At 44.7% G+C, this 15,164-nt stretch overlaps 1 protein-coding gene across 3 annotated transcripts in view; it reads right to left on the reverse strand.

The window, feature by feature from the left end:
* The window catches only part of LOC139276337 (acyl-coenzyme A thioesterase 9, mitochondrial-like), a 75,972-nt gene that overhangs the window by 28,175 nt on the left and 32,633 nt on the right, over window positions 1-15,164 (reverse strand). For all 3 annotated transcript variants that reach the window (XM_070894169.1, XM_070894171.1, XM_070894170.1), the window contains 3 exons: window positions 9,940-10,043; window positions 4,913-4,986; window positions 3,452-3,519 (listed from right to left, as the gene is read on the reverse strand). In XM_070894169.1, the coding sequence (XP_070750270.1) occupies window positions 3,452-3,519; window positions 4,913-4,986; window positions 9,940-10,043 (246 nt within the window). The remainder of the gene's footprint in view (window positions 1-3,451; window positions 3,520-4,912; window positions 4,987-9,939; window positions 10,044-15,164) is intronic.

A 15,164-nucleotide genomic window follows, 5' to 3' on the forward strand; every position in this document is an offset into this window, starting at 1 on the left:
CTAGATGGCTTACCCCTTATCTTTAGACTGTGACCCCGGTTCCGGACTTCCCCAACATCGGGAACATTCTTCCTACATCTAAACTGTCCAATCCCGTCAGAATTTTGTATGCTTCTATGAGATCCCCTCTCATTCTTCTAAATTCCAGTGAATATAAGTCCAGTCTTTCTTCATATGTCAGTCCCGCCATCCCAGGAATCAGTCTGGTGAACCTTCGCTGCACACCCTCAATAGCAAGAATGTTCTTCCTCAGATTCGGAGACTAATACTCAAGGTGTGGTTTCACCAAGGTCCTGTACAACTGCAGTAAGACCTCCCTGCTCCTATACTCAAATCCTCTCGCTATGAAGGCCAACATGCCATTTGCTTTCTTTACTGCCTGCTGCACCTGTATGCCTACTTTCAATGACTGATGTACCATGACACCCAGGTCTCGTTGCACTCCCCTTTTACTGATCTGTCACTATTCAGATAATATTCTGCCTTCCTGTTTTTGCCACCAAAGTTGATAACCTCACATTTATCCACATTAAACTGCATCTGCCATGCATTTGCCCACTCACCTAACCTGTCCAAGTCATCCTGCAGCCTCTTAGCATCCTCCTCACAGCTCACACTGCCACCCAGCTTAGTGTCATCTGCAAACTTGGAGATATTACATTCAATGCCTTCATCAAAATCATTAATATATATTGTAAATAGCTGGGGTCCCAGCACTGAACCTTGCGGTACCCCACTAGTCACTGCCTGCCATTCTGAAAAGGACCCATTTATTCCCACTCTTTGCTTCCTGTCTGCCAACCAGTTCTCTATCCACGTCAATATAAAAGGGGTCAGAGGGTCTCGTAAGGAGGAGGAACTGAGGGAAATCTTTATTAATCGGGAAATTGTGTTGGGGAAATTGATGGGATTGAAGGACGATAAATCCCCAGGGCCTGATGGACTGCATCCCAGAGTACTTAAGGAGGTGGCCTTGGAAATAGCGGATGCATTGACAGTCATTTTCCAACATTCCATTGACTCTGGATCAGTTCCTATCGAGTGGAGGGTAGCCAATGTAACCCCACTTTTTAAAAAAGGAGGGAGAGAGAAAACAGGGAATTATAGACCGGTCAGTCTGACCTCAGTAGTGGGTAAAATGATGGAATCAATTATTAAGGATATCATAGCAGCGCATTTGGAAAATGGTGACATGATAGGTCCAAGTCAGCATGGATTTGTGAAAGGGAAATCATGCTTGACAAATCTTCTGGAATTTTTTGAGGATGTTTCCAGTAAAGTGGACAAAGGAGAACCAGTTGATGTGGTATATTTGGACTTTCAGAAGGCTTTCGACAAGGTCCCACACAAGAGATTAATGTGCAAAGTTAAAGCACATGGGATTGGGGGGTAGTGTGCTGACATGGATTGAGAACTGGTTGTCAGACAGGAAGCAAAGAGTAGGAGTAAATGGGTACTTTTCAGAATGGCAGGCAGTGACTAGTGGGGTACCGCAAGGTTCTGTGCTGGGGCCCCAGCTGTTTACATTGTACATTAATGATTTAGACGAGGGGATTAAATGTAGTATCTCCAAATTTGCGGATGACACTAAGTTGGATGGCAGTGTGAGCTGCGAGGAGGATGCTATGAGGCTGCAGAGTGACTTGGATAGGTTAGGTGAGTGGGCAAATGCATGGCAGATGAAGTATAATGTGGATAAATGTGAGGTTATCCACTTTGGTGGTAAAAACAGAGAGACAGACTATTATCTGAATGGTGACAGATTAGGAAAAGGGAAGGTGCAACGAGACCTGGGTGTCATGGTACATCAGTCATTGAAGGTTGGCATGCAGGTGCAGCAGGCGGTTAAGAAAGCAAATGGCATGTTGGCCTTCATAGCGAGGGGATTTGAGTACAGGGGCAGGGAGGTGTTGCTACAGTTGTACAGGGCCTTGGTGAGGCCACACCTCGAGTATTGTGTACAGTTTTGGTCTCCTAACTTGAGGAAGGACATTCTTGCTATTGAGGGAGTGCAGCGAAGATTCACCAGACTGATTCCCGGGAAGGTGGGACTGACCTATCAAGAAAGACTGGATCAACTGGGCTTGTATTCACTGGAGTTCAGAAGAATGAGAGAGGACCTCATAGAAACGTTTAAAATTCTGACGGGTTTAGACAGGTTGGATGCAGGAAGAATGTTCCCAATGTTGGGGAAGTCCAGAACCAGGGGTCACAGTCTGAGGATAAGGGGTAAGCCATTTAGGACCGAGATGAGGAGAAACTTCTTCACCCAGAGAGTGGTGAACCTGTGGAATTCTCTACCACAGAAAGTAGTTGAGGCTAATTCACTAAATATATTCAAAAGGGAGTTAGATGAAGTCCTTACTACTCGGGGGATCAAGGGGTATGGCGAGAAAGCAGGAAGGGGGTACTGAAGTTTCATGTTCAGCCATGAACTCATTGAATGGCGGTGCAGGCTAGAAGGGCTGAATGGCCTGCTCCTGCACCTATTTTCTATGTTTCTATGTAATACATTACCTCAATACCATGTGCCTTAATTTTGCACACTAATCTCTTGTGTGGGATCTTGTCAAAAGTCCAAATACACCACATCCACTGGTTCTCCCTTGTCCACTCTACTAGTAACATCCTCAAAAAATTCTTGAAGATTTGTCAAGCATGATTTCCCTTTCCTAAATCCATGCTGACTTGGACCGATCCTGTCACTGCTTACCAAATGCGCTATCACAGCCTATAGGCCCAAAGCAGCCCTTCCATTGCCTGCTTCCGAGTACAAATCACATAATAAATTGTTTATAGGCACATTTTTACTCAAAGTTTACGATTTCAACATTACAGAAACTAAAAGTATTCTGCCTTTGGTCCTTCCAATGATTGCAACAATGGTAGGAATATGAGTTGATAAACCATGAACAAGTTACTGGGCTTACTTTGGCACAATCCCATCTGCATATTTTATTTTGCCAATTTCTACTTCCAAGGAAAGCCAGAAAATGCAGTTTTCTGGGTTTTGCCGCTGCTCAAGGGAAGAACTACATCAACTGGTTACCTTCTCCACACCCAGCAATTCATAATCCAGGCTGACTCTTCAATGCAGTGACTTCAATCTTTCGGATGAGATGTTAAATCAAGCCCATGTTTGCTGTTCAGGTGAATGTGGAAGATTTCACAGCACTATTTGAAGAAAAGCAGGGACTTCTCCCAGTGCCCAATATTCATCCCTCAGCCAAACAATTAAAAAAATTAACTGGCCATTTATTTCATTTCTGTCTGTTGGACCTTGCTGTGGACAAATTGGCTGGCTGTGCTTGGCTACAAAACAGCAGCGAGTAGACTTCAAAATAATGCACTGGCTATGAAATGCTTTGTGCACCTATGAAAAATGCTGCATGAATGCAATTTCTTTCTTTGATTGGGATAGTTTAGGCAGTGACTGCTCGTCATCACTTACAGTTTCCTTGTTGAAAGAGACGCTCCTCCTCTGGACCTTCAGGTTTCAATGGATTAACCAAAGCTGCACTGTGAGAAAAAAAGACAATTAACTACAGCTTTCAGCTAGTAACAGCACTTTTTATGCTTATATTACATATAATATACAGCACAGAAACAGGCCATTCGGCCCAACCAGTCCATGTCCCACTTGAGCCTCCTCCTGTCCTTCCTCATCTGCCTATCATCATAACCCTCTATTCCCTTCTCCCTCATTTGCTTATCTAGTTTTCCCTTAAATGCATCTGCACTATTCACCTGAGCCACTCCCTGTGGTAGCGACTTCTACATACTGGATAAAGAAGTTTTGGCTGAATTCCCGATTGGATTTCTTGATGAATTTCTTGATATATTGATGACATCCAGTTTTCCTTTTCCTCACAAGTGGAAACACTCTCTTGTATCTACTCCATCGAAACCTTTTCATAATTTTAAAGACCTTTATGAGCAGCAAAAAGGATTTGAATGTGTGGTCAATAAACTTGTGCATGCAGGTAGTAATTGGGTTTACAGATAAATGAGGAATTTTAAGCTAAGAGAAACTTGCACAGGAAGTTAGGTCTCCATGTAACTAGATAGGGCGCTAAGTTATTGGGATAAAACAAAGAGAGTAACTGGGATTCATTTGAACTGGACTCAAGAGAGCATTTAAAAAGTCCTGCACCAGGAACTCCTCGAGCACCATTAATTCCACCATTGGGTTCCTCTATGGATCTCACTGAATTGTTCTGACTAAATCCACCATCTACAAATAACACAAAGAGGCAGAGTTCCCATCCTGTGGAGGGAATCGCTGCCTGACTCAATGGCCCACCTCTGACCCTGGCTGTTTAAGTATTTTTGGCGGGCTCCCAGCAAAATAACTTCCTCTATCGGGGAGACTGCCTCGGGGGGATGGTGGAGGAAGGAAGATTGTTGGGCAGGCCTCAGGTCTCCACTTGTACCTTCCAAATACCAGGCCAGTACTGTGCAATAGGAATGCACAATGGTCCAGCAGTGCTAAGGCACCAATAATGCAAAGCATGTTGCCTAATTAACATCGCTTGTGTCTAATTAAAATGAGTACAGCCATTCTCACCCATAGCCGAGTAAACATATTGCATGCCTGAAGTATATCCAAATGGTGGCAGTATTTGGTTCTTCTTTCATACACGTGCAAGACCTTTAACTTGTGAATTATGTTTTACATGAGTAAAAGAAAGCTTTTCACACATACTGGTGAAATATTCTTTAGATAAGCAGCAAAATCCTAAGCTTATATTTAAGTCCAACATTCTATGCATTACTTTAAACTGTGAATTTTGAGTAATTCATCATTTTGATATGTATGAAGAAGAGGCACATGGTGACACTATGCACACAAATTAAAGTAAATAAACTTGCCCCAAATGTACATTCAGAAATCAATTCCATCATTGGTTACCTTTTATTTCCAGCATCTCGGGCTACCATCACAAAAGTAGCCTCTAAGGCAAGATTGAAGATGCCATCATAATACTTGAAAGACAAAAATCACACAGTTAAATTAAATCACACTATACAATCTCATTCTACTGAACCGATTTAATTCATGGCAAGATTTCTTTAGTTTTCGGACACACGGGAAATGCGAGGCTAAATCAATATCCCTGCTATTAATCATGCTGAACCTGTACAAACCCGTGAATGAGAAGCATTTTGCAGCATTGTTCTGCCACTATCATTCTGTTGGGTGGTTGCCCATTTGTCTTCAGTGAAAAATCAGTCAACTTTTGATGTCTCAGAACAATTGTCTCAATGCATAATAACACAGACCAACAACCATTGCTCCCTGCATCTCTAACATAATGAGGGTGGGGGGGGGGGGGGGGGGGGAGCGTCATATTCCAGTTTTGTTGAGAAGTTGATCTTTATCGCTTATCTTGTCAGTTGGTAAATAGAGCACATTTTTTTGAGGAAATTAAGGAATTAAGGGACACGTCATCCTCTTCAGGGCTTGGGGTGAAGCATCACATGGGAGGGGCATACATAGGAAAATCCGGGAGGATTATACGTCTGTAAATGGACAGAATCAACAACTCTCTTATTACCCACCGTTTCTATACAAGGTTATCAGATGCTCTTCAGTCACAAATATTTAACTTCTTGGCTTAGTAATCGCATAAATTGGCCTGTGAATCATCAAACCCTGTTTGTCACTACTGTCAACTTCAGTCTACAAAGCGAAGGATTACATCAGCCTTACTTTGACAGGCTGTAGAGAAACCTCTCGAGTCCAGTATGGTCAAAGCCACGTTGACTCGTGCATTTTGGAAGAATGACCTACTCCACACTAAAGTCTATCTTGAACAACAGAAAAGGAACCTGACTGCCATGTCTTCTACATCAGGAATAAAGCAACACAAGAATTGCGTGCAGTCAAGCCAGGTTTCCACAAGGAACACAATAGATGTTGCGTTGCACCATTACTTTCCTCATCAATCCAAAAACTGCATGGAATATCAGCAAGTAAACATCAATTTCTGCCTGTGTTATCATCTCCCAGACATTTTTACTCCCTGGCATCCCATCCCTTGTTTATAAAACTTCCAGTGCAGAAAGAGCCATTATTTGCTGAACTAGCATTGGTTGAGCCAATTTATTCACACAGTGGGAAACATAGAAAATAGGTGCATGAGTAGGCCATTCAGCCCTTCAAGCCTGCACCACCATTCAATATGATCATACAACTTCAGTACCCCATTCCTGCTTTCTCTCCATACCCCTTGATCCCTTTAGCCGTAAGGGTCACATCTAACTCCCTTTTGAATATATCTAACGAACTGGCCTCCACACTTTCTGTGGTAGAGAATTCCACAGGTTCACAATTCTCTGAGTGAAGAAGTTTCTCCTCATCTTGGTCCTAAATGGCTTACCCCTTATCGTTAGACTGTGACCCCTGATTCTGGACTTCCCCAACATCGGGAACATTCTTACTGCATCTAACCTGTCCAATCAGGTCAGAATGTTATATGTTTCTATGAGATCCCCACTCATTCTTCTAAATTCCAGTGAATATAAGCCTAGTTGATCCAGTCTTTCTTCATATGTCAGTCCTGCCATCCCGGGAATCAGTCTGGTGAACCTTCGCTGCACTCCCTCAATAGCAAGAATGTCCTTCCTCAGATTAGGAGACCAAAACTGTACACAATATTCAAGGTATGGCCTCATCAAGGCCCTGTACAACTGCAGTAAGACCTCCCTGCTCCTATACTTAAAATCCCCTCGCTATGAAGGCCAACATACCATTTGCCTTCTTCATCGCCTACTGTACCTGCATGCCTACTTTCAATGACTGATGTACCATGACACGCAGGTCTCTTTGCACCTCCCTTTTTCCTAATCTGTCACCATTCAGATAATATTCTGCCTTCCTGTTTTTGCCACCAAAGTGGATAACCTCACATTTATCTATGTGAGCTGTGCTACCACAATCAAAAGCAATTTCAAAACTTTGTGCTCCAACCAGCATCAGAGTGAATTTACTGAGGCATTTGTGTATTAGCTTCTGCACCCCGAGGTCAGGCCACTTCAAGGATACAATTCAGAACCTAGAAAATCCGCAATGCCAGGACACAAGAGCTCCCAATTTAGAGAGTCCCACCACCTACATCGATGTCCTTGTTGGGGCAGGCAGAGGCACCCCCCCAATTGGAGTGGGGGGTGGGGTAGGACGGGGTGGGGGTTGGGAAGAGAGAAACTGAGAACCTCACCCTGTGGCTGGGGCCTGGCATGTCTGGGTCCCAGCAGAGTTTGTGGCAGTTCCAAAGCTACAAACAGGAGTTTGCCAGAGCAGTCACTTATTTTCAGCTATGACATGTTTACCAGCACAATCTCATTAATATGACATCTAGTAGCTAAAGGTAAATTAAATTAATTCTTCAAAATAAATGCATCAATCAAGAGAAACTCCTAACTTGCAATGGGGCAACTGACAATCTAAAGGTACAGCAGTTATCATGGGCGACTTTAATCTACATACTGACTGAGCTAACCAAACTGGTAGCAATGCGGTGGAGGAGGATTTCCTGGAGTGTATTAGGGATGGTTTTCTAGACCAATATGTCGAGGAACCAACTAGAGGACTGGCCATCCTAGACTGGGTGATGTGTAATGAGAAAGGAATAATTAGCAATCTTGTTGTGCGAGGCCCCTTGGGGAAGAGTGACCATAATATGGTAGAATTCTTTATTAAGATGGAGAGTGACACAGCTAATTCGGAAACTAGGCTCCTGAACTTAAGGAAAGGTAACTTCGACGGTATGAGGCGTGAATTGGCTAGAATAGAGTGGCAAAGGATACTTAGAGTTGACGGTGGATAAGCAATGGCAAACATTTAAAGATCACATGGATGAACTTCAGCAATTGTACATCCCTGTCTGGAGTAAAAATAAAACGGGGAAGGAGGCTCAACCGTGGCTAACAAGGGAAATTAAGGATAGTGTTAAAACCAAGAGGCATATAAATTGGCTAGAAAAAGCAACAAACCTGAGAACTGGGAGAAATTTAGAATTCAACAGAGGAGGACTAAGGGTTTAATTAAGAGGGGGAAATAGAGTATGAGAGGAAGCTTGCAGGGAACATAAAAACTGACTGCAAAAGCTTCTATAAATATGTGAAGAGAAAAAGATTAGTGAAGACAAATGTAGGTCCCTTGCAGTCGGATTCAGGTGAATTTATAATGAGGAACAAAGAAATGGCAGACCAATTGAACAAATACTTCGGTTCTGTCTTCACGAAGGAAGACACAAATAACTTTCCGAATGTACTAGGGGACAGTGGGTCTTGTGAGAAGGAGGAACTGAAGGATATCCTTATTAGGCAGGAAATTGTGTTAGGGAAATTGATGGGATTGAAGGCAGATAAATCCCTGGGGCCTGATAGTCTGCATCCCACTTCCCTTAAGGAAGTGGTCCTAGAAATAGTGGATGCATTGGTGATCATTTTCCAACAGTCTATCGACTCTGGATCAGTTCCTATGGACTGGAGGGTAGCTAATGTAACACCACTTTTTAAAAAAGGAGGGAGAGAAAATTATAGATAGGTTAGCCTAACATCAGTAGTGGGGAAAATGTTGGAATCAATCATTAAGGATGAAATAGCAGCGCATTTGGAAAGCAGTGACAGGATCGGTCCAAGTGAGCATGGATTTATGAAAGGGAAATCGTGCTTGACAAATCTTCTGGAATTTTTTGAGGATGTAACTGGCAGAGTGGACAAGGGAGAACCAGTGGATGTGGTGTATTTGGACTTTCAAAAGGCTTTTGACAAGGTCCCACACAAGAGATTGGTGTGCAAAATCAAAGCGCATGGTATTGGGGGTAATGTACTGACGTGGATAGAGAACTGGTTGGCAGACAGGAAGCAGAGAGTCGGGATAAATGGGTCCTTTTCAGAATGGCAGGCAGTGACTAGTGGAGTGCCGCAGGGCTCAGTGCTGGGACCCCAGCTCTTTACAATATGCATTAACGATTTGTATGAAGGAATTGAGTGTAATATCTCCAAGTTTGCAGATGACACTAAACTGGGTGGCGGTGTGAGCTGTGAGGGGGACACTAAGAGGCTGCAGGGTGACTTGGACAGGTTAGGTGAGTGGGCAGATGCAGTATAATGTGGATAAATGTGAGGTTATCCATTTTGGGGGCAAAAACACGAAGGCAGATTATCTGAATGGCGGCAGATTATGAAAAGGGGAGGTGCAACGAGACCTGGGTATCATGGTTCATCAGTCATTGAAGGTTGGCATGCAGGTACAGCAGGCGGTGAAGGCGGCAAATGGTATGTTGGCCTTCATAGCTAGGGGATGAGTATAGGAGCAGGGAGATCTTACTGCAGTTGTACAGGGCCTTAGTGAGGCCTCACCTGGAATATTGTGTTCAGTTTTGGTCTCCTAATCTGAGGAAGGACGTTCTTGCTATTGAGGGAGTGCAGGTTAACCAGACTGATTCCAGGGATGGCTGGACTGTCATATGAGGAGAGACTGGATCAACTGGGCCTTTATTCACTGGAGTTTAGAAGGATGAGAGGGGATCTCATAGAAACGTTGAGGATTCTGATAGGACTGGACAGGTTAGATGCGGGAAGAATATTCCCGATGTTGGGGAAGTCCAGAACCAGGGGACATAGTGTAAGGATAAGGGATAGGCCATTTAGGACTGAGATGAGGAGAAACTTCTTCATTCAGAGAGTTGTTAACCTGTGGAATTCCCTGCCGCAGAGAGTTGTTGATGCCAGTTCATTGGATTATATTCAAGAGGGAGTTAGATATGGCCCTTGCGGCTAAGGGGATCAAGGGGTATGGAGAGAAAGCAGCAAAGGGGTACTGAGGGAATGATCAGCCATGATCTTATTGAATGGCGGTGCAGACTTAAAGGACCAAATGGCCTACTCCTGCACCTATTTTCTATGTTTCTATGTTAAGAGTGATCTAACCTGAGATACTTTCATCTGGACTTCCAGGGAACTTCTTCCTACCCAGGTGACATTACCAGTGAATTTCAGGTCACAGTCCGGCCGTATCACATTTCTGACCAGATCTAGAGAGAAAAAAAAAAGTATTTTACAAGAGAACACGAGATCCTTCACAACGGTCAGTGAACGTTCCACATGCCCATTACACAGACGATCACATTAATATTTTGGAATATACTTCATTATATTAATCTCAACAATTAATATTAATTACCACTGGTAGAAGTGTCATGGCAGACCATGATGGACAGCTTAATCAAATGCTGTGATTTGAAAAGGAGTCATGTTTTACCCTGTTGTTTGAACTGCATTGGTGAGAGGTTTATTTCAATGTAAGTCCCAGGGTAATACGAAGGCTTCTAATTATAATAACACTATTCACTGAAGATTGACTCTCATTCAGGAATATCTAACAGAATATTACCGTACAAGAAAAACTGTTAAGACAGCCTGTAAATAAGGTAGTCTCACCATCGCCAGACTGACAATAAATACAAGACTCTCCTCTTCCAGCTCCCATAGCTATCTGCCTGTTACTCTTGCATTTAGATCTTCTGGGATTTCAGCTTTTGTATTCCACATGGTCTCACCTGGGAACATTCCATCAACCTTCAACAACACAAACCTTTAGCCACATAGCACGCCCTGTCAATTCTCTCACAGTAACATGCTTCTTCGCTAGCATCTCCCAAACCCGCGACCTCTATCACCTAGAAAGAAGCACAACGGCAGCAGGAACATGGGAACACCATGGGAACACCAAAATAAAAAGGGGAAGGTGGCTCAACCGTGGCTATCTAGGGAAATCAGGGATAGTATTAAAGCCAAGGAAGTGGCATACAAATTGGCCAGAAATAGCAGCGAACCTGGGGACTGGGAGAAATTTAGAACTCAGCAGAGGAGGACAAAGGGTTTGATTAGGACAGGGAAAATGGAGTACGAGAAGAAGCTTGCAGGGAACATTAAGGCGGATTGCAAAAGTTTCTATAGGTATGTAAAGAGAAAAAGGTTGGTGAAGACAAACGTAGGTCCCCTGCAGTCAGAATCAGGGGAAGTCATAACGGGGAGCAAAGAAATGGCGGATCAATTGAACAAGTACTTTGGTTCGGTATTCACTAAGGAGGATACAAACAACCTTCCGGATATAAAAGGGGTCAGAGGGTCTAGTAAGGAAGAGGAACTGAGGGAAATCTTTATTAGTCGGGAAATTGTGTTGGGGAAATTGATGGGATTGAAGGCCGATAAATCCCCAGGGCCTGATGGCCTGCATCCTAGAGTACTTAAGGAGGTGGCCTTGGAAATAGCGGATGCATTGACAGTCATTTTCCAACATTCCATTGACTCTGGATCAGTTCCTATGGAGTGGAGGGTAGCCAATGTAACCCCACTTTTTAAAAAAGGAGGGAGAGAGAAAACAGGGAATTATAGACCGGTCAGCCTGACCTCAGTAGTGGGTAAAGTGATGGAATCAATTATTAAGGATGTCATAGCAGTGCATCTGGAAAATGGTGACATGATAGGTCCAAGTCAGCATGGATTTGTGAAAGGGAAATCATGCTTGACAAATCTTCTGGAATTTTTTGAGGATGTTTCCAGTAAAGTGGACAAGGGAGAACCAGTTGATGTGGTATATTTGGACTTTCAGAAGGCTTTCGACAAGGTCCCACACAAGAGATTAATGTGCAAAGTTAAAGCACATGGGATTGGGGGTAGTGTGCTGACGTGGATTGAGAACTGGTTGTCAGACAGGAAGCAAAGAGTAGGAGTAAACGGGTACTTTTCAGAATGGCAGGCAGTGACTAGTGGGGTGCCGCAAGGTTCTGTGCTGGGGCCCCAGCTGTTTACATTGTACATTAATGATTTAGACGAGGGGATTAAATGCAGTATCTCCAAATTTGCGGATGATACTAAGTTGGGTGGCAGTGTGAGCTGCGAGGAGGATGCTATTAAGCTGCAGAGTGACTTGGATAGGTTAGGTGAGTGGGCAAATGCATGGCAGATGAAGTATAATGTGGATAAATGTGAGGTTATCCACTTTGGTGGTAAAAACAGAGAGACAGACTATTATCTGAATGGTGACAGATTAGGAAAAGGGAAGGTGCAACGAGACCTGGGTGTCATGGTACATCAGTCATTGAAGGTTGGCATGCAGGTACAGCAGGCGGTTAAGAAAGCAAATGGCATGTTGGCCTTCATAGCGAGGGGATTTGAATACAGGGGCAGGGAGGTGTTGCTACAGTTGTACAGGGCCTTGGTGAGGCCACACCTGGAGTATTGTGTACAGTTTTGGTCTCCTAACTTGAGGAAGGACATTCTTGCTATTGAGGGAGTGCAGCGAAGGTTCACCAGACTGATTCCCGGGATGGCGGGACTGACCTATCAAGAAAGATTGGATCAATTGGGATTGTATTCACTGGAGTTCAGAAGAATGAGAGGGGACCTCATAGAAACGTTTAAAATTCTGACGGGTTTAGACAGGTTAGATGCAGAAAGAATGTTCCCAATGTTGGGGAAGTCCAGAACCAGGGGTCACAGTCTGAGGATAAGGGGTAAGCCATTTAGGACCGAGATGAGGAGAAACTTCTTCACCCAGAGAGTGGTGAACCTGTGGAATTCTCTGCCACAGAAAGTAGTTGAGGCCAATTCACTAAATATATTCAAAAGGGAGTTAGATGAAGTCCTTACTACTCGGGGGATCAAGGGTTATGGCGAGAAAGCAGGAAGGGGGTACTGAAGTTTCATGTTCAGCCATGAACTCATTGAATGGCGGTGCAGGCTAGAAGGGCTGAATGGCCTGCTCCTGCACCTATTTTCTATGTTTCTATGTTTCTATGTTTCTACCATGCAAGTTCCCCTCCAAGCCACACACCATCCTGTGGAAATATATCGCCGTTCCTTCATAGTCGCTGGGTCAAAATCCTGGATCTCTCTCCTCAACAGCACTGTGGGAGAACCTTCACCACACGGACTGCAGCGGTTCAAGAAGGCAGCTCACCACCACCTTCTCACGGGCAATTAGGGATGGGCACTAAATGCTGGCCTTGCCAGCAATGCCCACATCCCGTGAATGAATTAAAAAAAATGCTCTATTGCTGCACATGAGCCATTCTCTCTCATTAATTTAGGGTGGTCACTATCCTTCCAGCTGATATTGAATGAGCTCCCAGCACCATACACGAGTGTCGTGAGCTACAGCTAAAGCCATCTGCTAGTCTAGTCTCAGCAAATCAGATACTCGGCAGTAATATGCAGGCCATAAGGAGAGAAAATAGTTACAAAGAGCTTATGAAATTTGCATTGTTGGGGAGTGGGGGGTCGGTGCCCCCAAATTCCTGATGTGTCATTAGGCCTGTCGAAGCTCATGCTTTGTGCTGTTCACATCTCATCTCTTTCGTTAAGCAGCGACCTAAAGATGAGAGAGTTGGAGAGACAGAGAGGTTTATGGAGGGAATTCAGGAGTTTAGTGCCTAGGCAGCTGAAGGCACAGCCGCCAATGGTGGAGCAAAGGAAATCAGGGATGCACAAGAGGCCGTAAATGGAAAATCCCAGAGATCCATGGGTTGGAGGACTGGAGGAGGTTACAAAGAAAGGGAAGGATGAGGCCACGTGGAGGGGATTTGAACACAAGGATGAGAATTTTTTTAAATCGGGGTGCAGCCAGACTGGGAGCACAGGGGTGGTGGGTGAATGGGACTTGGTGCACAGAAACATTGAAGATTAAAGCATTCTGTGGAGGCCAATGGACAGGCTGGTGTTACATAACATGGGCTACAAAACATAGGGAGTGTCGGAAATGGTCTCAATTCAGTACTGAACATACTCAGAAGTCAGATTCTCAACTATCACTGACACAATGTATCAAAAGTGACTTTACATCATATGCAAAAGCTGTAGGAGAACATGGTAGGGTGATCTAACAGGGGAGGGGTGTGCTATCCCCGCCCCCCCCCACTGTATAATTTGTTTTGGGAAGAGGTGAAGATTTTTATTTTCTCCCAAGTAGAGAAGTCGGTGCTACCTACAGTATATTGGCCCCAAGTTTCCACATGATTTGCTCCTGATTTTTAGGAGCAACTGGTGGAGAACGGAATATCTTAGAAATCGCAATTCTCCACATTTAAGTTTTCTGCAGTTCTAGTCAGGTAGAACAGTTTCACTTTTGAACAGATTTTTTTTTCAAAAGGGGGCGTGTTCGGCCACTGACGCCTGATTTGAAAGTTTCCACAGTGAAAACATACTCCAAACTAACTTAGAATGGAGCAAGTGAAGATTTTTGTAGGCTTGAAAAAACCTTGTCTACACATTAAAAAAATCAGGCGCAGGTTACAAATTAGGCGTCGGGAACGAGGAGGTGTGGGGGGGGTGGGGGGGGAGGGAAGTCATTACATTCTATAAGTATTAGTTATACTTATACAAATAATTCCAACCTGAATAAAAATTTATAAGCAAAGAAAAGATTAAATAAACCATGTTCCTACCTGTGTGAAAGTGCTTCAGGCAGGGAAAAGGCTGCAGGAAGCCTCACAAGTTGAGGCAGCCGTTCCCGACGGCAGGGGGAGGGGGGAGGAGGAGGCAGTGAGGGCCCGACTGACGGCAGCGGGGGGGGGAGGAGGCAGCCGTTCCCGACGGCAGGGAGGGGGGAGGAGGCAGGAGGCAGTGAGGGCCCGACCGACGGCAGCGGGGGGGAGGCAGAGAGAAGGCTGCAGGAAGCCTCAGAAGTTGAGGCAGCCATTCCCGACGGCGGGGGGGGGGGCCCCTGCCGTCGGTCGGGCCCGTCGGGAAATGGCTGCCTCAACTTCTGAGGCTTCCTGCAGCCTTCTCACTGCTGCAAGAAGCCTCAGTGCTGATCATGGAAGGGCAATGTGCTTTTATTAAAAAATGTTAAAAATTGACCAGCTACAAAGAACTACAAAAATGGCCGAGTGCCAATGTTTCCTTCACACTGCGCATGCGCGAACGCTCCAATGCGCACGCGCAGGGGTGCCGGCATGAAAAAAACTCATTTAAATGGTACCCGCCCCCTCCTACTTATAAAATCGGCGCGAGTGGTAAACTCCGCCCCCTGGGCGCCGCGCCAAGCTGACATCGAGCTGCAAAGCGCTCGAGAATAGCGCGTTTTATTTCAGGCGCCGTTTTCGGCGCGAAAAACGGGCGCCCAGCTCGGAGGGGCACCTGTTTTGCCGCGT

Source organism: Pristiophorus japonicus, chromosome 11, assembly GCF_044704955.1.
Source record: "Pristiophorus japonicus isolate sPriJap1 chromosome 11, sPriJap1.hap1, whole genome shotgun sequence".
In the NCBI taxonomy this organism is placed as follows: domain Eukaryota; kingdom Metazoa; phylum Chordata; class Chondrichthyes; family Pristiophoridae; genus Pristiophorus; species Pristiophorus japonicus.